General features: G+C 34.4%; 1 protein-coding gene across 2 annotated transcripts in view; it reads right to left on the reverse strand.

The window, feature by feature from the left end:
* Window positions 1-24732, reverse strand: part of Zcchc7 (zinc finger CCHC-type containing 7) — a 176522-nt gene that overhangs the window by 150544 nt on the left and 1246 nt on the right. For both annotated transcript variants that reach the window (XM_027403193.2, XM_027403194.2), the window contains exon 2: window positions 19395-20019. In XM_027403193.2, the coding sequence (XP_027258994.1) occupies window positions 19395-19995 (601 nt within the window). In that variant the 5' untranslated portion in view covers window positions 19996-20019. The remainder of the gene's footprint in view (window positions 1-19394; window positions 20020-24732) is intronic.

Genomic DNA, 24732 nt, shown 5'->3' on the forward strand with positions numbered 1-24732 from the left:
CTTCTGAGGACTAGGAGAGTGTCCTGTTAGAAGTGAAAGTCTACCATCCTCCAACTAGTTACATGACACTCCCACATACCTCTAGCCCTCAGGGACACAGTGTCTTCCCTCTTCTGAGCCTCTAGATTTTTCTTTTGCAACTCTTGTCTTCTACTACATGACAAGATATACATGTCTCATCTTTGTATTCACCGGGACATCTTTCAGAGTAACACAGTAGACCTCATTATTTGTTGATTAAATGAATAGATATGAATCTTATTTTTTGTTACTATTTTCTGTCTCAGATTACTTGTCTTGGTTCTCAATCAGTAAACAATAACCAAAAAGTTTATAGACTTTATAATTAAATTCTTATATAGTAAAATATGAAGAAACAATTACAGTTAAAGATACCAGATTTAAAAAAAAAAACATTTTAATGGAGTTTTATGAATTTAAATGTAGTAAAACTTCTATTTAAATCCAACTCCAATGTTATAATAGATTCTAGAAATAAATAAATCCTAGTAAAAATTAGCTGACCAATATTAGTGATTTTCAAGCCTAAATGTTCAAGTGGCCAACTGGACTAGTTGAGCCGTTAATAATATCATAGTGTATAAGTAGCTATCACATATATATTTTGTTATAGACAAAAGCCACAAATATTTGGTCTTCATTAAAAAACTATAAAAATCAGTTGTAAGTTCTATATACTAAAACATTGGTGGTATCTTACAAACTTAATCAAAAGCACAATATGAGCTATCGATATTAATCCTAATAGAACTGTCATGCCTTTTATCAAAGAAAGTCATTTTCATTGCAGGGAACAAAAGCTCCAAGTGTTAGAAATTCTATAAAAAAGTTAGCCTGCAGATTCAAATACTAACCCTGTTTTTATTCTATTCACCTATACAACTCTCAGTTACCTTCTTAGGTTTTTATTTTTCCTTTGTTTTAGTTTCCTTTAGTTTTCCTTTGTAGGTTCATAAATAATGAATTTACATCTCTATGCCACCTAGTATTAAACATTTTCAAACTATTTTTGCTACATTTGGTAAGACTCTTTTGGTTAAATAGAAAAGGCATTACATAAAAGTAATTTTTATTTAGGAAGCATCAATTACATTAAAAAGCCTATTGTTCCAAGAACTTCATTATAAATTAAACAACAGTCTCTAATGGTCTTTAAATGAAGCAGGTATTACTTTAAGTTCTTAAACTTGCACTGGACCTTTTTTAAGTAGCCTGGTTTGAGCAGCATAATACACAACAAAAGAATGAGATGACTACAAGGGCAATTACCCACTAAGTGCTCCAATCAACTGCTTCCAACAGTTATACTGCACGAGGTACCCTCCAATCAACTGCTTCCAACAGTTATACTGCACGAGGGACCCTCCAACCAACTGCTTCCAACAGTTATACTGCACGAGGGACCCTCACACAACAGAAACTTAAGAAAGCATCTTTACTATAGCTGGCCCTTTCATAACATATTTTTCCATTTGCATGAAAAACTAAAGAGTTTTCTTATGCAATTTGATACATATTTAGTTTTGGTTGATACCCACCTCCTGACCCTTCATCCCCAAGTATTTCCCTTTCCGTGACCATATCAAGTGTGTTCTGCTACCTCTCCATACTCCTCCCTTGAGGTCTATCTTCCCCCTTTCATTAGCACATTTGTCTTCCTAGCATCTACCCAGCTCATCCCCACATAAACAAACATATATAGAATTAGAAGCTAGAATCTCTAAGAGATAACATGTGGTATTTTGACATTCTGAGCCTGGATTACCTCATTCAATATATTATTTTCCAGTTCTATTCGCCTTTTATATTTCCTGTTGAATGTTAATACCTGGAACTACTCTCTACCAGGTACTTAAGAGTTAAATATCAAATTAAGAGAGAAATAACAAAGGGTTGGTGTTTGCTACATCTAAAAAGTATTAAGTAGAACAATAAGAATACTAATTTCAAATTAATTTCTACTTACTCAGAGGTGAATCTGATACTGAGTTAGATACTGACTTTCAACTTAGACTCTATTCTACTTCTTTCCATTTCCTTTAAAATCAAATACAAAGTAGTAAAATGAGAAACTTGTTTCTTTTTTCATATTGCCATGCCATTACACTAATGACTTATCTCTAATTTTCTGAAGATCTTAAGAAAATGTTGACAAAACTACACATCTTATCTTTAAAAGCTACTTTCTTTCCCATGCAATGAACAACAAATCACAAGAGGAAGTAATTGTTATTTACTTCCTGTTACTAGAAAATCTTCAGGCAACTTTATACAGCTACCATACACTTTTTTCAAAGCTTTCATTTGGAAAATCTAAGCATTTTTCAATTACAACTAAAGACAGAAAAGTAAGAAAAACAGCATATATAATTTTTATAGAAATGTCTTCCCCAAAAATTAGATATACAAATCCCGAATTGTAAAGGCTACCCAATGTGGATAGCGGGAAGCTGTATTTTCAGAGCTGTATGCTTCATAGCAATCTGGATCATAAAATCTTGACTATTCAAATCCACAAAACAGTCACTATATATAGCAAAAGTCTTCAGCACAATTGTATAATCTAATATGACACATCAAATAATCTGAGATTAAGCAACTCCTAATTCAGTTAAAATAGTAATAACATTTGCCTAAATTGCTATAATTTCTAATATGTAAACTGTATAAAGTATTTATCTAAGAGTGAATGCATACGAAATGCATGTTGTGTACTTTAAGTACAAAGCTCATACTCTATACATACACATATACATATACATATACATATACATATACATATACATACACATAGACAGATGAACTAGCAAGCAACCTACCTTTTAATATGGGTTATAGTGCTTGCTTTTAGATGAAATCACCATTGCCAATCCAACATGTAAGAACAATTTCATCCAAAATTTTACTAAAATATCTCAATATGCTAAGTGAGGAATTATTTGATGAGGCACTAATTTTAATAAGAATTTTTACTTCAAAGTTATAAAAAGCAATCAACATAATTAGCAACTAACAAGTTGGATATGTTTCTTTTTTCTAAACTCAAAACCTGCCATTTTTACTCATTTATAACAGCATGTAAGAATCAACTTTCAGATTCTTTTTAAGTTAAGGTTTGCTTATACCCGGTAATTATCTTTACTCCAGAATTCTTATGTTATGCTTTAGTAGCTCAAATGTAAAAACTGAAAAGGTTTTTACACTTTGGGGCTTCTTCACACATATTCCTCCTGATAACCAATTACATATTCACAAAAAAGAACATAATCTTAAGAAATATGTATACAAATATGAGGTAGACTTCAAAAAACTTAAAATATTATTTGATATATTAAAGTTGGCCCTTTTGAAGACTACAAAAACTACAAAAAAAGGAAATTTTAAATACTTTAACTTTCCCATTTTCATGTCAATTTTCAGTACGGTCCATTCTTTAATCAAGAGTTAAATCTCCAGAAAGTTAGCTGCGTAATAAAATCCTCAATGAACAGCAAAGCATGCTAGAAAAAGTTTCTTTAGCCCATCCAGCCCTTTAAATAATCAAACAATAAAACAAATATTACAAGAACAAGGCTGACAAAAAATCCTAATGAACCTCTCAGATGAGAAACTAATTGGTACTAAGTACACAATGGCTTACATTTAATCCTGTTAATAACCACACAAAAAAAGAAATAAAAGACTCACTTTTCAGTCATCTCTCTGGACCACTGGGCTAAAATAACAGCATGACTAAATCTGACATTGACCCCGTGGCCCTGCTAGGAGTTAAAAGAATTCCTTTGAGCCTTTAGAGGCCTGTTTTCAACTGCTCCAGAAGGGGTGGGCTAGTCACACACTTGTTAGCCTTCTTTACAGTAACAGGTCAAATTAGGAATGGTCACACACACTGTAATATATAGCAGTGCTTACTTTACACCTGCCCAAAAAAGAATGCTAAGGTAGTTATAGCTGGCTCATAAAATACCTGGATCAAATATAATTGCAACTATGAGAATGTATCCAAGCAATAACATTATTGAAAATAAAACTTCAAAAACCAAATTCAGAATACATCCAAATTAACAAAAAAGACTAAAAGACATGTAAGAACAATCACTAAACTTTTAAAAAGGTAAATTTCATGTAAGTTTTTAGATTAATCATATTTTTAGCAGCCAATTAAATGAAAATATACTTTGTCAATTCTCATAAGCTTTCATGACATGAATCTTCAAAGAACTTATAGTGCCAAGATACAAACTCGCCTGAAAACGGGTTTTTCCTTTTCATCCTTTTCCGAAATACAATTTATCTCCCAACTAAGAAACCAAACAACTCACTTTTCATTCTAATTGGTAATGGAATAATCAAGGGTACAACCTGCTATACTTCAGAAGATTTTCTTCTAGGATTAATATTGCTAATTATGCATTATATCCTGAAAATAATGTGAGGGCTATAGTCCTATTTCACAAAGTATAAGCACCAGGAAAATTTAAAAGCCAACTGCTAGCATCCATCCTTTTCTCTCAAATTCCTGCAATTAAAAAAAGGCTCTAGTTTATATCAATATTTAAGATTGGAGTTTAAATTTTTCTGAATACTGAAAACCAACAGACAGCCTTACAACTCTAAGAAATACATTACGTATCACTAAATACCTGAATTATAAGTGGTTCATAAAGTGAAATATAAAAAATTTTGTATTTCTCTTTTTATATGATTATAGACCTTTTATAATTTTAGATTTTCATATTAAGTTTTATAAATACAATCACTTATTAGACAGTAGTAATAAGTTTCAAGGCATTTTTTGTTAATTTTTAAAAGCCTACATTGATTTAGAATAAAGACCAGAGGAAAGTTTTAATACTTATCATTATCAAATATGGTCGGTCAATCCTTTTAATATTTTAAAATAGAGTTTCAGTACTCTATCTCTTAAACGCCTACAATGGTATATAGTCTTTCCACCTGTCAGATGGGATGGATCACTTGGGGCAGATGCTTTTTTTCCCAATTTTATTCTGTTCTCATCTCCTACTTTCTCTCATTTCACGGAATATCATTTTTCAAGAAATACCAACATTCAACTGGAACACAGAAACACAGTAAGAGGACTTATTTCACAAACAGCTCCAACTTAAATTTTAACTCAGAAAAGAAAATGAACAGAAAATGCCAATCAGTTTCCAAAACACTCATTAATTTTATCCTCATTAGCTTACCGTCACAGCCTTTTCTGACCTAAAAAAAAATAGTAAATGAAAGTACTTCCAGTATTTTTTAATAGTTACTATACATGTTTAGCTACTCAGTTTTAAAAGAACATCCCACCTACTGCCAAAAGAAAAAGAGAACAGAAAGAAAGAAAGAAAGAAAGAAAGAAAGAAAGAAAGAAAGGAAGGAAGGAAGGAAGGAAGGAAGGAAGGGAGGGAAAGAAATGCCACAAAACAGAATTGCAAATAAAAACTGGAAAAGGCATCAAGCAATCATGACCTTTAAAAACAAAGGTTGTGTGACAACTGCCTGTGGGGTTTCAGCAGCACTAAGCACTCCCCCAGTCTCTCTCCTTGGTAGATTTCCAGTCAGGCTCTGCAGTGCTGTGCTGGTGTGCTCACACACAGTAAGGTCAACACTTGCCATGAAAATGGATTTTTGAAGCTGCATACTTTTATAGTTTTTATTACTTTTCATGTTATAGAATATACCCTGATTTGATATTTGAAATTGTATTTTAAAATTATTTGATAGAAATATCAAAGATCAACTAAAAAGTATCACATAAAAAATATTGTTCGGAATTCTGGGAATAATTTTACAAACTAATGACGACTATAAATACATGATTTATTTTATTTAGAATAATCAATAACTAGTTAGATATCAGGATACATTTTCTTGTTTTGAAGTTAACTGATTTGAAAAGAAATTGTTTCCTAAGAATTCATTTCATATAAATCAAAATGCTAGTGTAAAATCAAAATATTGAATGTGAGAAATGATAAATATAAAATAGCAAAATAATACATAAAATGCTATTTCTTGGTGGTCATAAACTCTGTAATTTAAGACACTAAAATTATCAAAATTAAAAAAAATTAATAGACACAGCAAGTAGGATCTATATCCAGAAAAACTACTAGATATTTAATTACCATAATGTATAATCACATTAAAAATTCCAAAATGATAATTATCACAACGACTCTCTCCTTCCTTCTATTTTACCAACATCAGAAAGTTTTTTTCAGGGTGTTAACTAAAAGCATATCACAGCATTTTTCATGGGCCAAATCAGGAAATTATTACAACTTCTAAATGGCAATGGGTCTTCTATTTACCATACATTAGAGTAATATATAATACTGTATCATGTCATGTTTATAAAACAACTGTAAAACAGAAATAGTTTTAGTCACAACCATTTTTAAACCCTTATACATGAGAAAAATGTTTTGTAGAGCTGTTGGGACTAGATTCTGTTATTTTTTACTTACAACAATAGTTAGTTGATATTTAAACGGCCACAACACACTTCTCCAAATACTTAGCTTTTGGCAGCATAAAGTGGTTATTTCATAAATCAAAATGATTCACCTTTGAGCAGAAATAAGCATGTTCCATATTCTTTAAAACAACAGGTTTACAAAAAGGTCAAAGTAAAATGTATCACTGATCAAGTAAATACACATCCAAATGTCTACATCCAAATGTGGACAACAAATTTTCAGTATAAAAAGAAATCACATATGCGATTACAACTGACTTCAAGAGTGCATTTTTAGTCTACAATATTTAAATTTAAATTTCATGATAGTACTCCTTACTGACAGTATTTTTATTATTGAAACACTTCAACAACAAATAATATTTTTAATCTAACAGTTAAAATGAGCATGAAAAGAAATTTTCAGAATTAATAACTTTCCACCAATTTCATGCATAAAGCTAACATATATTTTAAGCTTCTCAATAGTTCAGGAATTAAATTGCTATTTTTATTAAGAAAACAAAACCATGAACAAAATGAGTTTTGCTCTGCTAGTCCCCATGGCTCTAAGGACCACACAAAACAAAACATAGAAAAAGATGGGCTGAGGAAAAAGAAAGCAGAACAAAGAAACAAATTTGGGATTTAAAAAAAAAAAAAAATTTCTGTCCTCTTAGCAATCAACAAAATAAGAAGAAAGAAAAAGTAAAAAAGTCACTCAGAATATATGACCAAATAAGCATGGGCACTCTTGCAGAAAACCAAGTCTGCAACCCAAAGCCATGGGAAATTTAAATGAGCACAGGGCACAATAGGCAGGGAATCTGTACAGAGACTGCTGAGGCTGCAGGTACCCAGATACTGGAGATCTTTCTGAGATTCCTAAACAAACTTTACTGGTTTAATCAATTTTTATAAGAATAACTACCACAATTCAAAAGAAGATTAAGTTTTCCCTTTTTAGCTAAAATACACATATATGTGTGTGATATACGTAAATGAAGAAAAAGATTCTCATTACTTAATATTCATTCAGAAGCTTGCACACAAACCTATGATCTTCTAGGCTTAAATAATCAAAGGAATAAAAACACCTAACAAAATACTCTTTCACATGCTCCTGCTACCTAAGTGATGTCATGAACCCACAGCAAACCACAGCTCCTCTACTCACACCATTATTACAGTCAGTTTAACTAAGCAATACCATCTGAAAATTAGATTTGTGGTTTGACCATTATATTTCTTTTGCTAAACCCAAGTAAACATTTCAAACAGAAAATTTAAGAACAAATACTGCCCAAAAACTCATGATATTAATTAATACCACCCAAATATTTCACAAGCTAATACGAAGAACTTAAAGATTTTTACCAAGAACTTAAAGATTCAGAAACATTTAATATTGTGAACTTCTTCAAATAGATGACATCAAGTTTAAATGATTCTTAGGCAATACTGACACACAACAATAGTTACATATATTCACCACAAAATCTATGTCTCACCTAACACAAACCAAATGAGCAGAAGTAGACAGCAGAATGGTCAAAATACTTGCCTACATGGAATTGAAGCAATCGTTCAAGTCCTTATTGTAACAAAGAAATTTTACTGAAAATAAAAATTATCTTTAAATGTATAAAGCAATGTTACTTCTATAAATCACTGACAAAAATTCATTATACTCAAAGCAGACAATTTAACACATGAGAACAGCTAGTGCAGTATAAGGACTAACTTCCAGGGCTAATGTAGTTCCACAACTCTTCAAAAACAACCTTCCTTCAGTTAAATGTATCTGCCATAATCATGAATTCCTCACCTGATTTTTTTAAGCACTTGTATAACTTTTGGCAAACTCATTTATCAGCCATAACCAAATTTTCCTAATCTTTAGAATTCCTCATTAACTACAAATATGGAGAGTGTTAAAAGTCCTTTAGAGGTAGGACTTTCTAGAGTGGATAATTCTGTTAGTGTTACACAGTTTTAAAAAACAAAAGCAAATATGACCCACTCACTTCAATAAATAGCTCTTGAGCTTCCTAAACGCTATTCTCTCACCTGGGGGCATATGACTAGCTTAAAGGATGGTGCAAACTATTTCACCATCATTCAGTTTTGCTGTCTTCCTTTAAAATGTATTTGCAAAAAGATAGGAATAAAAACAGTGAACTACCTTTCAAAACTGACAGAAGCTGAAATTCTAAGGTTAAGAATTTGGCACAGAAATCAAAAGTTACATGTTTAGCATAATAAGAGTCACTTAAAATAATGCTTCAACCATTCCTTGAATCCAAATAGGTACTACAAAGCAAATTTTATCTCTAGAAAGACACCAGAAACAATGTGACTGGATGAAAACTTCCATGAAAAGGCAAATCAAAGGTATGCCTTTATGTACTCTGTACAGTTTTAAAAAGAAAATGTGGCCTTACACATGCTTAACTAAAATGGTTATCTCTTATTCCTAGCAGAAGAAATAACCATTGGGCAAGTAACTGAAAATGTCAAAATCTCAATCACAATTCCTTTAATACATAATCAAACAAAGATGAGCAATGAAACAAAGGAAATTTTTTTAGAAAGAGAAACTTCCTTCAACACTTCATTACTAACCACAATGGAAGTATTTAGGAAAATAACAAATTACTTGAAATTGAACATAAAATTAGCAAAGTCTTAGAAATAAAATCTAAAAATATAGGAATTATCTGAATAGCCTTTATGCTCATGGAAAAAAAGATTAAATGCTCTGTATTTCTTTTGGAAAAGATTTCATAATCTAAACATGTCATTCACATAAAATTTATATCCTGACCATAAAAATATTCTACCTATCTGTTATATTTAATAATCTAATATCTTTACATATAATACATTATTTTTATAGCAAGAAGCTATATGAAAATATCATTCAAAAACTGCACCTAAACACATCAGGACTCAAGTTTCTCGGACAAGAATGAAAATGTTGCCCACTTAATTTTATGTTATCCATTCCAAAGCAATAAGTGCACCTACAGATAAAGTAACATTTTAAATAGCAACTGTTCTAAGTCACCAGTTCAATAAGTTTATCAAGGTAGTTTTCCATTGAATTTAGAACATCTATGAAAATCCAGGCCAGTTACCAAACGTTTTTCAAAAGCAAAGTTTAATTCTCTGCCTTGGTACTTAACAATTTTTTTTTTAAAGCAACGATAAATGAATTTAGACAGAAAGTTATAAACTGACTTTGAAAGAATGCATACCAAAGTTTCTGGTCTACAATGAAATCACAGTAAAATTAGTGACACACAATATCAACATTCCAAAATGTTATTAAAATCCAACCCAAAGCTGCCTCGGATTTTGTGGGTTTCCAATATGATTTGTAGTCTGCTGAACAATAGCTATAAGAGGCTTTTAAACTTCACCCCATTCACAAGTAAAGTTAAATCTGAACATTTTTATTTCTTCTCTTCCTATGACAACTGAATTACACAGCTCAAGCCATTATGCTAATTAGAAATTAAATAAAAAGATGCCCTTTTAACAGTTAAGTGGAAGGTGACATGTACAACTAGAGACACAGCTCAAAGCAGCTTTAGGAATTGTGTAGTTCAGGCTTACAAAAGCTGAACACACTAGGGAGAGAATCCTAAATGTTCTTGGTCACTGGAGCTCTAGCATGTGGCTACTTTTTAATTATAAGACAGATATTTAACTATACATCCATGAGAAGTGTGTCAAATGGCAACTCATTTTTATAACCAATTAGGCCTAGGAAGTCATGAAAACTGTAATTACTAAAATTAAGTTGAGTGAAAAAGGGGGGGAAATACTACCTTAAAGATCTGAAGAATTACTGAAAGTAAAGCTTAATTTATTAATGATTCCAAACTAAATAATTGGTTCCTTTCCTATGCTCAAACTATTAAGAAAGATGGCAACCTATAAAAAGCCAAAATTACATTTTTTAAATGTTCTACTTTTAAAAGCTCTGAATAACAGGGCTGGAGAGATGGCTCATCAGTTAAGAGAACTGACTACTCTCCAGAGGACTCAAGTCCGTTTCCCAGCACTCACATGGTGACTTAACTACCCTTTAACTCCAGTTCCAAGGGATCTAATGTCCTGCTCTGGTCTCTGAATGCACCAGGCACACTCATGGTGCCCAGACATACATGCAGGCAAAACACTCATACATACAAAATAAATAATAATTAAAATCTTAAAGACCTGTATAAGATCCCCCTTAAATAGCTGGTCATGTTCTTTAATAGCACCTGATACAACTGAATTTATAGCAAATACTCCAACTAATCTGTCTTCCAGAAAACTGAATAAAATACCCAAAGAAATGGGAGAAATAGAAACAAACAGGCAACAAATAGAAACAAAGAAAATTATGACCAAGAAATCTCTCACAGCATTCTGAACAAATTCAAAATACAAATGTCTGTTTTCATTTCAACTAAGATAGCTGTATGAAAAGACATGCTGTTAAAATATTCCATCATATCTAGCCACATATAAACACTAATAGTAGCATATATTCATGTTTCTTTCTTGCATCTTACTTGAATTTTACAATGAAGTCTTGTACTTTGCCTACAAAGTAAAATTTTTTGCTTGCTTTTTTGTTTTGTTTTGTTAATTTGTTTCTTTTGAGGCAGGGTCTCTCTATGTAGCCATAGCTGGCCTAGAACTTACTACATACACTAAGCTGGCTTTGAACTTACAGCAATCCTCCTGATACTGTGATTAAAGGTGTGTGCCACCATACCCAGCTGTCACTGTTTTATGAGACAAGGTTTCAGTATGTAGCCCAGTCTGGTCTTAAACTTGAGATCCTGCCTTAACCTTCATATACTGGTATAGGCATGAGCCTCCACACCCAGCTAGTGAGCTTTTTCATTTGCACGTACCACTCCCCCTCCCCTCCCTGTGTGTTCATGTGCAGGTGCATATGTGTGATATGCAAGTGTATGTGTGCACATGCATGAAGGCCAGAATTCTGCCTTTGGTGTTGTTCTTCGGGGAACTGTCTGTTTTTTGTTGGAATCTGATGCTTGTCAGTAATGCTGTCTGGCCAGCTGCCTGTCTTTACCTCCCCAGTGCTGGAATTAAGAGTACATGCAATCATGCCAGGCTTTTTACTCATGTGCTGAGGAACAAAATTATGTCCTCATGCTTGCACTGCAAGTACTTCACTGACTGAGCTTTTTGTTTTTAAATTTTTTTAGATTTATTTTATGTGTATGAGTATTTTGCCTTCTGTGTACCATATGCATGCCTGGTGCCCAGGAATTCAGGTGAGAGCTTTGAATTCCCTGGAACTTGAGCTACAGATGGTTGTAAACCAACATGGAAATTCTGAGAACAGAACTTGGGCAAGAGCATCCAGTGTTCTAAACTACCAAACCATCTCTACAGCACCTGGACAGCTTCTTAAAGTAGATTATATTCATCTGGAATGGTTATGTGTGGTGAGAAACATCTCTTGTACTTGTAGAAATGTATTTTAATATAACAGTGACTTTTCCATATTATCAAGCATTTTAAGGCTTCTAAAAGCAGGGACTCCATGACACCTCTTGAATCCTAATACCTTAACAAATAAGTGGCTTACCTAGTGGATTTTTTTAAGATTTAAGATTTGGCTGTCTAATAAGATAGTAGATTATAAAATGCCACCAAATCAAACAAAATGTATTTAAAGAAAGTACCATATTAGAGACAACAACAACAAAAAACAACTTTGTTTTTTAATTTACCGAAAGTCACAGCTAGTCAACTGTAGACTCTGACATCTAATACTGAGAAACTATAATCATCCCTTCATTCAGTAAACTTCAAATTGACACCTGAAGGATGGAGTTATCAGTCAGGCAAGGGGGGGGGGCTGAGTATGTAAAGGCCCAAATCAAATCAAATCAAATGATTGAAGTGTTTGAAAAACTAAAAAATGGACGACCTGAAATTGGTTGAAGAATTCTAGGGAGATACATAGCAGGGCAGTGAGGCTGGTGGTGGATATGACCAAGGGACACTGTACACATGTATGAAATGATCAAGAAATAAATAAAAAGGCAAAAGAAGAAAAACTGAAATTTAAATAGGTTCCTATTCTACTCACTTCTTTTCAGTTCCAAGCTTTGGTTGAGAGCCTAGAAACCCCCAGGAACTCAGCAAGGGCTCTGCATGAGTTCACCTTCTGAAATCACACCTGTTAGGATAATGCACAAAGGGAACCTTGGCGGATTCCTGGCAGGCGAGGGTGACCGAGGCAGAGGGACAAACATGCCAGGCAGACAAAGCTTAGTGAGAAGTATTATTAGAAAGGGAAAGGGGGGAAGGAAAGAGAAAAGAGATAATGAGACACGGATACAGAGAGAGGGCAGAACAGAAGACAAGAGACAGGAAAAGTCCTGTCTGCCCCAGGAAAACAGCAGGAAAGAGAGCAGAGAGAGGGAAGGAGAACAGGCGGGAGTCTTTCTTTTAAAGGGGTCCTTTGCACCTGTGTGCAGACTAGTAGTCATGGAACTCTGGGCTGACCAGGGTACAGCCTGAGTGTATTCTGCCAGGTGACAGGGAAGGCCAGCATAATGCCTGAATCCTTACAACACCTAAAGGTATGAGGGTAGTTTGGAGGGGAAAGTGAAATCTGACACAAAATAGTCAAAATACTTATGCCCTAGGTTTTCAAAACCATAAATGAAATGTACCTCCACAATTTCACATTAACTGAGCCATGACTTCATATCAACTTCAAATAACTATGAAAAGAAAAAAACACTAATAACAAAGGCAGAAATACACTAAAACTAACTTAGGACTTCTTTCTGTAACCACTACATGGGCCAAACTGGACATGCTAAGAATTAAAACAGAACTTCTAGACCATCACAGTCACAAACCAGAAACTAATATGGCTTCAAACTTAAAAATGCCATATCCTTCATTCTTCAAAGGGTGTTTTCTTTCTAAATCCTGAACCTATTTAATTTTTGTTAAATTTGTGGTCTTCAAAATTATGAAATGAAGAAGAGGTATTAACAGCAAGAATAGTACTAAAGTATGCTTCAGTTGTAACTGCACTATTACTCATTGTTTAAAATTCATTTTAATAGTGTAACAACTTTACTACTATTCATTGATTATTTGAAGTTATTCTTTACCTATATTCAGAAAATACTGCATGTCTAATTATCAGCATGGTATATCATAAGAGATACAAAAATAGTTTACAGTCCTATAAATGAGAAACATCTTCACATGGCAATAGAAATTCAGTTAGAGTATATACTATAAAAGAAAAAAGGTAGTATAGTGTCATAGTGTGTCCTTATTATTTAACAAGGTGAAAAAGAGAACACAAAGATATGTGTTTTTGTTTGCTTGCTTATTTTTATTTTAACATAAGGACAAAGCATTGGTTTTTTTTTTTTGTTGTTGTTCCTTTTTTCTTTCTTAACCTGTATCCATAAGGGCAAGAACAGGATGGAAACTTAAAAGATAGACTTATCTGAATAGGTTTTGAATTTGGAAATTAAAAATTATTTATATAATAAGACAATATTAAATTTTAAGTTAGCCTAAACCAGCACAATCCCTAACTACACGCTAAATATTTATCCTTATACCCACAAATAAATGTAGTTCTTACCCCTCATCAAGGAAACATCTCTTTGCAACAGACAGCATTACAGAAAAAACATAAGAATGAAAATGCAGAATTGTGGAACCCAGTCCTAATGGATACATCTGTAATATAACTCCTGTACCCCAAAGCTTTAAGATCTTTGGAAGGGGAGGTGGAAAGATTATAAGAGCCATAGGATTAGGGAATTTACTGTGAGACTGTCTCCTAGGAATGTCAGAAGCTACACTCACTCATGAAGTCTCACCAACAAGACTGCCTAAACATGAGATGAACAAGGTGTTTTCCTTATCTGATGTCTATTGTTTTACAGACATTCTTAAGTGGAGGGGTAGGGGTGGGGTGACCATGAGGCCTCAACTTTAACAAAGAACTACAGGCAACTAAGTAATTTAAGAGTGGGATAAGTAGTCTTCAGCAGGAAGAACACACCACTTGGTTGTCTAATGGTCACCCTAAAAACATATGTACAAGTAACATTATATGGACTAAGCAGGGTATATATATATATATATATATATATATATATATATATATATATTATAGGGACACACACACACAACACACACAGACACATACCAGCAATTAAGGAAAAAGAAGGCCTGAGTTTGAAAGAGAGCAAGTGGTGGGTAACATGGGAGGATTTAGAGGGAGAAAGGGTGGGAGAGAGGGACGGAGGGGAGAAATAATGTAATTATATTATAATGTAAAGAAACATCCAAACAAAAATGAAACAGATGGACTTATTATCAACGTAATAAGTAAAAGGATAGCAAGTCATAGGAAATAGGAAAGACAGTAAGATATATTAAACAAAACACAGGAAATTCTAGAGGGAAAGCCATCCAATTAGTGTAACAACATTACAAAAAATTAAAAGAGAAAGCAGAGAAGATAAAGGTAACCTATAATATAAATTAAAAGACTTAAATCCACAAATTACAACATGCAGATCAGATATGATTAAAATTAACTCTAAGGGGAATAAAACAGGAGAGAGTCTGTGAAATTTGACTGAATATTTAACAATAAACAGTTATTGGAAAGTTGTTTGGGTATGATAATGATAATATTTTTTAAAAAAAATTTACCTTTCAAAAAAGTTTTAGAGTAAAACATAAATTGTATTGTGAATGAAATGAAATGTTTATGTTCTGCTTCAAAATAATGGAAGAAGCATGGAGTTATAGGTAAGAAAGGATGAGTTTGGAGTTCTAAGATCTATGGCAACCAACATTGTTAAAACTGGCTTACAGAACACTGGAATCCATTACAACATTCTACCCATAATAAAAATCTACAAGAAAGAATTAACCATTATTCCTACAGTTAAATATCCTTTTTCTATTCAAGAAAAATAAGGTGGTGCACGCCTTTAATCCCAGCACTTGGGAGACAGAGGCAGGTGGATCTCTGTGAGTTCAAAGCCAGCCTGGTCTACAGAGTGAGTGCCAGGACAACCTCCAAAGCTACACAGAGAAACCCTGTCTCGGAAAAAAAAAAAAAACCACAAAAACCAAAACCAAAAACAATGCTTAACATTCCCTATGCCAATGTTTCTTTTCATACATCTTCTCTCCCAACAGCAGACATACTTTTCTAACACAGTGGTCTTCCTATGCCCATGATTTGATCTCCATAGTGTGCTAAACATGGTCAACTACAATCTAAAAAAAATACTAAATGGAAAATTCCAGGAACAACTATTGCATTAAATTTCAAACTGTATGCCATCCTGAATAGCTTGGCAACATCTTATACAATCCTGCTCTATTGGCTTATAAGAATCATCCCTTTGTCCAGCTTATCTCTGTTGCATGTTACCTGCATCTTAGTCACTCCGTAGTACTCTCAGTTCTCAGATCAGCTATCATGACATCACAAAGCTTGTGTTACATATCCCTAATTTTGCTTGACAGTAGTCCAAAAGCTTAAGAATGGTGATGCTGGCAACTGGAACATGCCAAAGGGAAAATTTTATAAAAGCCCTTCTTTTGAACAAAAATGTAGAAGTTCGTAACTTAATGAAAGAAAGAAAAAAAATGTATGGTAACTATGACTCCTCTGTGAAATTATATCTAGAGGGAAAATACAAAATATATGCATTGATATAGCCTTTCATACTTATGTACTAGTTCAAGTTCACTAGTTATATTTGTTTATAGACCACAAAATTTCATCATCTAGTATTAGAATTTTGAGAGACAACTCCAATGGCTGAGACTTCTACAAAATTACTCAGCTTATTACAATTGTCTTTTAATGTGTCTCTCTAGTTTAAAATAAGTACAACTCCATGTTTTCATGTCAATCTGTATTTTAATATCATTCCTTTTTTTTCTCAGCGTTCTCAGACTCTACAGTTCTATTTCCTTTGCATGCCCCAACACTTACACAATTTTAATGAATGATGGCTGGGAAGGCAGCTCAATGGGTAATGACTCTGAAGACTGTGTTAGATACCCAAGATTCACAGGTAGAGGGAGAGAACTAACTCTACCAAGTTGTCCTCTGGCCTCCATAAGTGTGGCATTATATTCACATGCCCAAACTTATACACACACATGCATGCAAGTGCACATACAAATAAAAAACTAAAAATGTAATTTTTAATAAAAATTTACAAATAAATATTCTCCTCTCATACCTTTTTAAATTACAACCTGTCTTTATCTACCCTCTTATAAACACCTTCTCTCCAACTGAGTTCCCTCACCATCCAAAAGGAGAGAGGCAGCCCTGTCTCCACACTGTACTCCTCCAGCGCTACATCATATCCATCACCTACCATTGAGCTACTTCCTCTTTAGGACCATATCATTAGCAACTTCTCCTCAGGGCCTCCTTTCCCAGGTTCAAGCTCTTTCATAAAGTCAGTGCCTACCTTATGTTTTCACAAATTATATAAACTGCCATTAGTTTCACCATCTCTGCAGATCCTGAAACCAGCAGAGACCTGTTACAAAATAAAAATGAACTTTCTCTTTATGATGGTAAGTCTAAAACAACAGTAAGGCACTAAGCACCAAATGGTAATACTCAGCAAGAAATACACAGGAAACTGACAACAAGCAGTTAAAGAGAGGATCATTGGGTTTCTGTCACTTTAGACTACCAAATATCACCAAAATATGGAATCCTTCAAAGTGAGTCCACAAGTTCATATTATTTTAATTTTGACTGAACACTACTTCTAAGCAATCTTTTTTATTCTTTCCTTGCTGATGGGTTAGCTTAATGAATTCCAGTCTCTGAGCGCCAGACTCCTAGAGAGTTACACAATTAATTACTTGGTACTTGGGTACCAAGTCACAAAGTATATAAAGACTATCTCCCACATATGTGTATTAACCAGTGTACAGTGTTGTGATTAGAAAACAGTCTTGTAAGAGAATATTAGCAGCTTTTTACTGATACATATTCTCTCAATTACCAGATACTAAAAATATAACTATAGTCCTAGTGGGATCCATCAACTGCCTTAAAGGGATGGTATCTTCCAAAAATCAAGACTTACTACCAGGAAGCATTCCCTACATCATTTGTTTCCACAGTTTCCATTTCTCTCTTCCCAATTCACTTGTATTGTCCCAAGAAAATCATATACCAGCTTACACTGTTCCCCCATTCTTCAATCCACCAGAATGCATACCTTTTTTCTTTACCTCTATAAATATTAGAAGATTTTAGTAACATACAGCAGCCAATCTCATCTTACAAAACCTCCCTGATCTAGCAAACAGGGTTAGTTTCAAAGTTTCTTCCCTTCTGCCTAAAAACATTATTATTTCTCCCTTATTTACATAGAACTTCATTTGATTCTGTTGTTTAGCTACTATCCTTCCTTTTTATTATTATTGCTGTCAAATTCTGAGGCTTATCAAACTACTGGCCACCTGTCTTCTAAGTAAGATCCTATGGGAAAAGCCACCCCCACATCTTTTTTTTTTTTTAAAGACAGGGTCTCATGTATTTGAGGCTAGCCTCAAACTGTGGCTGAACATCCTGACCTTCCTGCTCTACCTTCCAAGTATCAGGACTACAGGTGTATATTACCACAACTATGGTATTGGTGATCAAATCCAGGCCTTGATACATGCTAGACTAGAACTCTAACAAATGAGCTAGATCCTCAGCCCTTATTTCTTCAAGTACTATACAAGCCAACTTCCCAACAAAAGGTTGAATAGTCAAGAAATTTTATAGCCTGGAAGCATGTAATCTTGTCTACCTGATTCCTTAAAAAAAAAGAAAAAAAAGTTTGCCACTTCTTGAGGATCCAAGCATGATCTATACTGAATGTCATCATTTTTTCAGAAAACAGTAGGGAGGCACCAAAGATCTTGTAATATCATCGAAGTACCCTGAGTCACAGGACATCTCAAGAATACTAATGTGCAGGGCAGATTAAAAGAAGACCATTTAGGAATCAAGTGTAGAAGACATCAAAGGGCAAAGGAAGGGAAATGAAGGGAACTTTTAAGGAGAATACTCAGGCAACTACACTGAGGGAACAAAACACCAAAACTTTCACCTTTCAGAACATGGTGCTTGAAATTTGCATTTTCTCCTACAATCTACTACCATACCTCCTTTCTTACTAGATCTGGAGTTTCTGAAATACTAATCCCAGTTCTAGGCATTCTAGGAGCTTGTTATCTGGCTAACTCCTGGATAAGCAAACCACCTAAGAAGCATTTCCAACAGAGTTGGCCAAATAAGAGCACAAAGCCAAGTTGATGGAGTACTCACCTGTGTCAACAAACAGACAAAAGAACTAAGATTTTGCCCGGCATTGGTGGCACATGCCTTTAATCCCAGCACTCGGGAGGCAGAGGCAGGCGGATCTCTGTGAGTTCGAGGCCAGCCTGGTCTCCAGAGCAAGTACCAGGATAGGCTCCAAAGATACACAGAGAAACCCCGTCTCAAAAAAACAAAAAAAAATAAATAAATAAAAACAAAAAAATAAGAACTAAGATTTTGGTCCAGAGTGACTCTCGAGGCAATCATGAAGGAATGCTATGAATCTGCTTACTGTTGAAGCAGTTTCCTTGATACTCTAATATGTTCTTTATCATGTTCAGAGAAAGCACCACTAGAATAGCTTCTTGTAGGAAAGTCTCATGAGAACCAAGATCAAAAAGTGAGAAATGAAATGGATCAGACCCTATTGGTCTTTTATCTAGGAAAAGCAGTCCTCCTTAAATAAAGATGGTAGCACTTTTCAAAGTAGTCAATGACACTTACCTTCAGCATCAGTGTTTTCACATCCCACAAGGTTGAGAAGGATGTCATTGTCTTTATCATCTCCCTCACATCCCAGTAGCATCCAGCTTTCCACATTTTCATTCTCTGAAATGGTACTTTCTTCCTCCTCATTTGAACTGACCTCTATGACCATGACCTCTTGGATTACCCTTGACGTCTCTTCAGGTTCAGGCTTCTCATTATCCCTCTTGCGTTTCTTAGCCAATTTATTAGGATGAGGAGAAGCAGGACTTTGGTTCTTTTCTTGTGCTTGAACTTTAATATTTTTTCTTTTACATCTATAAATACTATCTTCATCAGATAATGTGATGACCTCTGATGTATCTGATAGCTGGATGACCTCACTATCTGAAAGAACGATTAAGTTCTTCTGGCTTGGTTCAATACCTGCTGTTTCAGAATTCTCACAGTTCTTTTCCTCATACCTTTCTTCCTTGTTGGCACTATGCAAATTCTGGGCATAATGAACTTGGCTGTAGAGCTGAAATTCCACCTCACTATCAACACTCAGTTCACTAGATGAATCTTCACGGTAAAGATCATCTTCATATGCTTCTATAGTCTCATAGCCACCAAACATTATGGAAAGTCAGTCACTTTAATGCTGTAAGAAAGTTAGACCAGAAGTATTTTAAAAGCTAAGATCTTGTTTAGTTAGTGCCTATCACCCCAAGCTGACTCTGAAGACTACCATTTCCCCCCCAACATATTAAAATGTTTTTTTTCCTAATACTGCTTTTCCAATAATTTATAAGCCCTATTATCATCCTCTAGAGTAGTGGTTCTCAACCTTCCTAATCCTGCAACCCTTTAATATAGTTCTTCATGTTGTGGTGACCCCCCCAAACATTATATTATGTCACTGCTACTTCATAACAGTAATTTTGCTACTGTTATGAATCATATTGTAAATATCTGATATGCAGGATACCTGATATGTGACCCCTGTAAAAGAGTCATTCTACCCCCAAAGGAGTCACAACCCACAAGATGAGAACCTCTGTACTAGAATGACACTCAGCCCTCTCAAATAAGAATTACCACCAACAAACTGACTGTATCAAAGCAGGTATCCTAAAGGTACACTGGAAAAGAAATTAGTTTGAGATCCACTGCTAGACAGTGAATATTTGTCCTCTAAAATGTTAAGACTCCTAAAAAGTATCTCTCCCTATTCCATTCACCTTGGCATAAACTCTTCATTCTTCTCTTTTTCATTCATCTATTTATTTATTTGTTTGTTTATTTATTTATTTGGTTTTTCGAGACAGGGTTTCTCTGTGTAGCTTTGGAGCCTATCCTGGCACTTGCTCTGGAGATCCGCCTGCCTCTGCCTCCCAAGTGCTGGGATTAAAGGCATGTGCCAGCAACGCCCGGTCCTTTTATTTATTTATTTATTTTTTAATGGTGTCTTGTTACACAGAAACCAGGCTGACTGTGAACTTAAAGTGATCCTCCTACCTCAACCACCTGAGTGCTGGAACTAAAGTGTGCCAAGTTGCCTAGCTCTACTTTTTTTTTTGAGACAGGGTTTCTCTGTGTAGCACTGGTTATCCTGGAACTCACTCACTCTGTAGACCAGGCTGGCCTCAAACTCAAGAGATCTACCTGCCTTTGATTCCTGAGTACTGGGATTAAAGATGTATGCTACCACTACCTGGCAGCTTTTTTTTTTTAAAGAAGAAAAGAGAAATTTATTTATGCTGCAAAGAGAACAACAGGCATAGCAGTAACAGAAGAGCCACCTGCCTTCACTCCACCTGCCTTTCAATTCTATATCACTTCTTTTCAGGTATACCTTCTCATACAAGAATATTACTACAGTATTACTAAACTTCACAACAAGAAATCCCTTTCACATTTACTGACTGTATTTATTCTCAATTTAAAAACAGATGAGAATGTAGCTCAGAAGTAAATTGCAAGCTTAGTATGTGCAATAACCCTGAGTTTGATTCCCCAATCCTGAGTACTATTACTCCTAATAATGATATTATCAATCCTATGGACTTCAGATCTCTGGCCAAAAGAATGCATAAAAAACTTTGATAATATACTTATTCCTGTGTTGGTTATAAAATGCATTTGAGCTGGGAGGTGGCAGCAGCAGCAGCAGCAACAGCAATGGAGCACACCTTCAATCCCAGAGCTCAGGAGGCAGAAGCAGGCAATCTCTGTGAGTTCGAGGCCAGTCTGGTCTATAGAGCAAGTTCCAGGACAGGCTCCAAAGCTACAGAGAAACCGTCTGGAAAAACAAAGCAATAAAAAAATTAAAAAATAAAAAAAAAGCATTTAAAACAAAATTTCCTAAGTACCTAAAATTGAGACCAAAAAAAAAAAAAAAAAAAAGAATAGGTTTGGGAATGAATATCTAAAAAAAATTTCTGCTATACATATATAAAAATACTGTGCATCTTTCAACTCAGCATTAACAGTACTTTTCACCAGAAGGAATTAAGTGCACTATTTCAGAGGCTTCCACAGTACTTTATAAAACATTCATGTTCCTAAATTACGTATTCAATGTAAATGTCCCAGAAGTACAAATCACAAATCCCAGAAGGACAGGGATCCTGTGTACTTTGTTAAACAATAGATCACAATAGTCAAGCAGAGCAGCTAGTATTTGGAGATATTTATAAATCTTTGAAAACATGGATTCTATCATTAAGCCCTTGTTCTTGAGCCACAAGAGAAAAAAAAAAGAAAAAAGTCTAACACATGCCAAGAATATAGAAATTGTGACAGGATAAATTCTCAGTTGTCTTTAACTAACAATCTACACAGTAAAATGGGCTGTGGTTGCCTTTATTCCCAGCACTTGGGAGGCATAGGCAGGTAGATCTCTGTGAGTTAGAGGCCAGTCTAGTCTACAAAGAGATTTCCAGGACAGCCAGGACTGTTACATAGAGAAACCCTGTCTCAAAAAAAAAAAAAAAAAAAAAAAAAAAAAAAAACTACACAGTAGATGTTTCAATTATCTACCAATGGAATGCTGGTCAAAATAATAGCTATGGGGAAAGTAACCACGCTTGTCTAAGAACCCTAAAAGAAAGTAACAATGCCACCTTATTCTTCCTTCCACCTTTAGCTTCACGATACAATTAAGAGAAGTGGTTGTTTTCATAGGTTTGAATCTCTGCCAGAACATCAAGGTGTTATGTCTGTTTTACTAAGAGAACCAGCAGGCCCCAAGAATCTAAGAGGCAAAAATGCACTATGCCCAAGCTAGTTAGGGTGCTGTTTTCCAGAAACAAAGGTCTTATTTTTGGTGTAATTCTAGCACTTTCACATGGAAGCAAGAGGATAAGGAATTCAAGGTCACTCTCAAATACACAGCAAATTCCTAGTTCAGTTTTAGCTATGAGACCCTATTTAGAAAAACAAAAGAGAACAAAACAAAATCAATACTTTTTTTTCTTTTAAAGAATACGGAATACTGTTCCCTCCCTGTACAGTCTTTCAGGTTGCTATGCTGTTATTGTCACACAAGTTGAATGTGGCTGTCTGAATAATAATGGTTATGACATTTATCGGTTTATATTGAAATATTAGCCTCAGAGAAATTCAAATGAAAGATGAGTTCTTTCCTTTTTTATTTAATAGGTAAATTAATTCTAAAAGAAGTCAAAGGAATTATGCTTCCTTCAAAATCCTCAGTGGATCCATCCTGAGGATCCAGTGTGGACTTAAGATAAAACCTAATTCCAGGGCCGCACAGAAAAAAAATTAAAGAGCTAAATTACAGAGTTACAAATTTGTACTACTCTTGGAGCCATCCCAAAGGAAAGGGATTAAGAATAGAGCCATAGGCACACCTGTGAATGTATGCCAAAAATAAACTACGGAGCCATAATAAAAACTGACTTCTTTGGGTCTAAGGATTTATCTCTTTCCATGAAATGTAGAAAAATGAATTTAACAATTTAGCCCCTATGGCTGTTAAGAGGATTTTGTACCTCTGTACTTGAAAATTGTGTTCTGGCATAACATGCTCTCTTCTATTTATGTAGTTCATGGATGCCAGGTTTAAGGTTTGCCTCAAGCTGTTTTGTTTTGTTACAACCTTAATTATATCAATTCACTTAATTTTCTAAAAGTATACTCAGATATGAATGTAATGTATATATGCATATATCTATATACACATCCCTTGACTCAGAAGGGTTTCATAGCTTCTGTTCATTTTGACTCCCAGCATACTTTACTAGGTAACATGACATGTTTATTATGACAAACACTTAAATCTAGAAGGTACCTGCTGGATTACTTCACACAGCCCCCTTTATATACATATGAAGACACAGATCCTAGGACATGATGAGACCTACTCAAGGCTGGACAGTTAGTTAAGACACAGCCAGGATGATTCACATGTTCTTGACTCTACGGCAAGTATCACTAAAATTTTAAAACACAAATTTTAAAATAAATAAATTCAAATAAACATTCCATTATGTGCACTGGTTCTAACACCTAAATTTATCTGACATATCCATTTACTTCCCACAGGAATAAAACTTGAAAGATATTTTAATTAGGAGAAGGAGACATTTAAACATAAATTTATTATCTAAGAAACTCCTCAACTGGTACTCAAAAAAACTTTATCAAAGCCCCGTGTGGTGGTGCACAGGGGCACAAAGTAATCCTAGCATTTGGGAGATGGAGGCAGAAAGATGGGGAGTTCAAGGTTGGCTACTTAGTAAATTTCAAGTCAGCTTGGACTACAAGAGATCTTGTCTCAACCACTCTGTACCCCATCCCCAAAAGGTAAATAAAAGACTTTATCAAAGCCCTATGACTACTGAAGACTAATCATATTTTAAAATCTGAAATATCAAAAGTGGGAATAAGGCTTATCTAAAGAAATAACATTAAACACTCATTGTAGTAAAAAGGGGTAGGGGCAGATTAAGTCACTGGATTTCTTTAAGCTAGACAAAGGTTACATTTTCAAAATTTACTAAGATGGTAAAGTCAATAGTTCTCCTTAGAAGTTTATCTATGGTCATTCTGGACAGTTTGCTCTTAATTTCCTTCCAAAGTATTTCTTCCTTCTGGATGCCATAGGCCATCTTAGGTAGATTTAAATCCATGATTTGGTTTCACTCATATTGTGGTGCTGGGGATTGTATCCAGGGTTATGGGCATTCTAAGCCAGTGCTCTACCTGAAGCTGGGCACCTGCTCCACAACTGGATTTTTAAATCCAGAGTTATCAATGAACAATCTGATTAATACATAGTTTATTCTCAACTTAGGTTTATGAATTACAACTTTTAGTATGCTACTGGAAATGACAAAAGATACAAAAT

This window comes from Cricetulus griseus, chromosome 2, assembly GCF_003668045.3.
Source record: "Cricetulus griseus strain 17A/GY chromosome 2, alternate assembly CriGri-PICRH-1.0, whole genome shotgun sequence".
Taxonomy (NCBI): domain Eukaryota; kingdom Metazoa; phylum Chordata; class Mammalia; order Rodentia; family Cricetidae; genus Cricetulus; species Cricetulus griseus.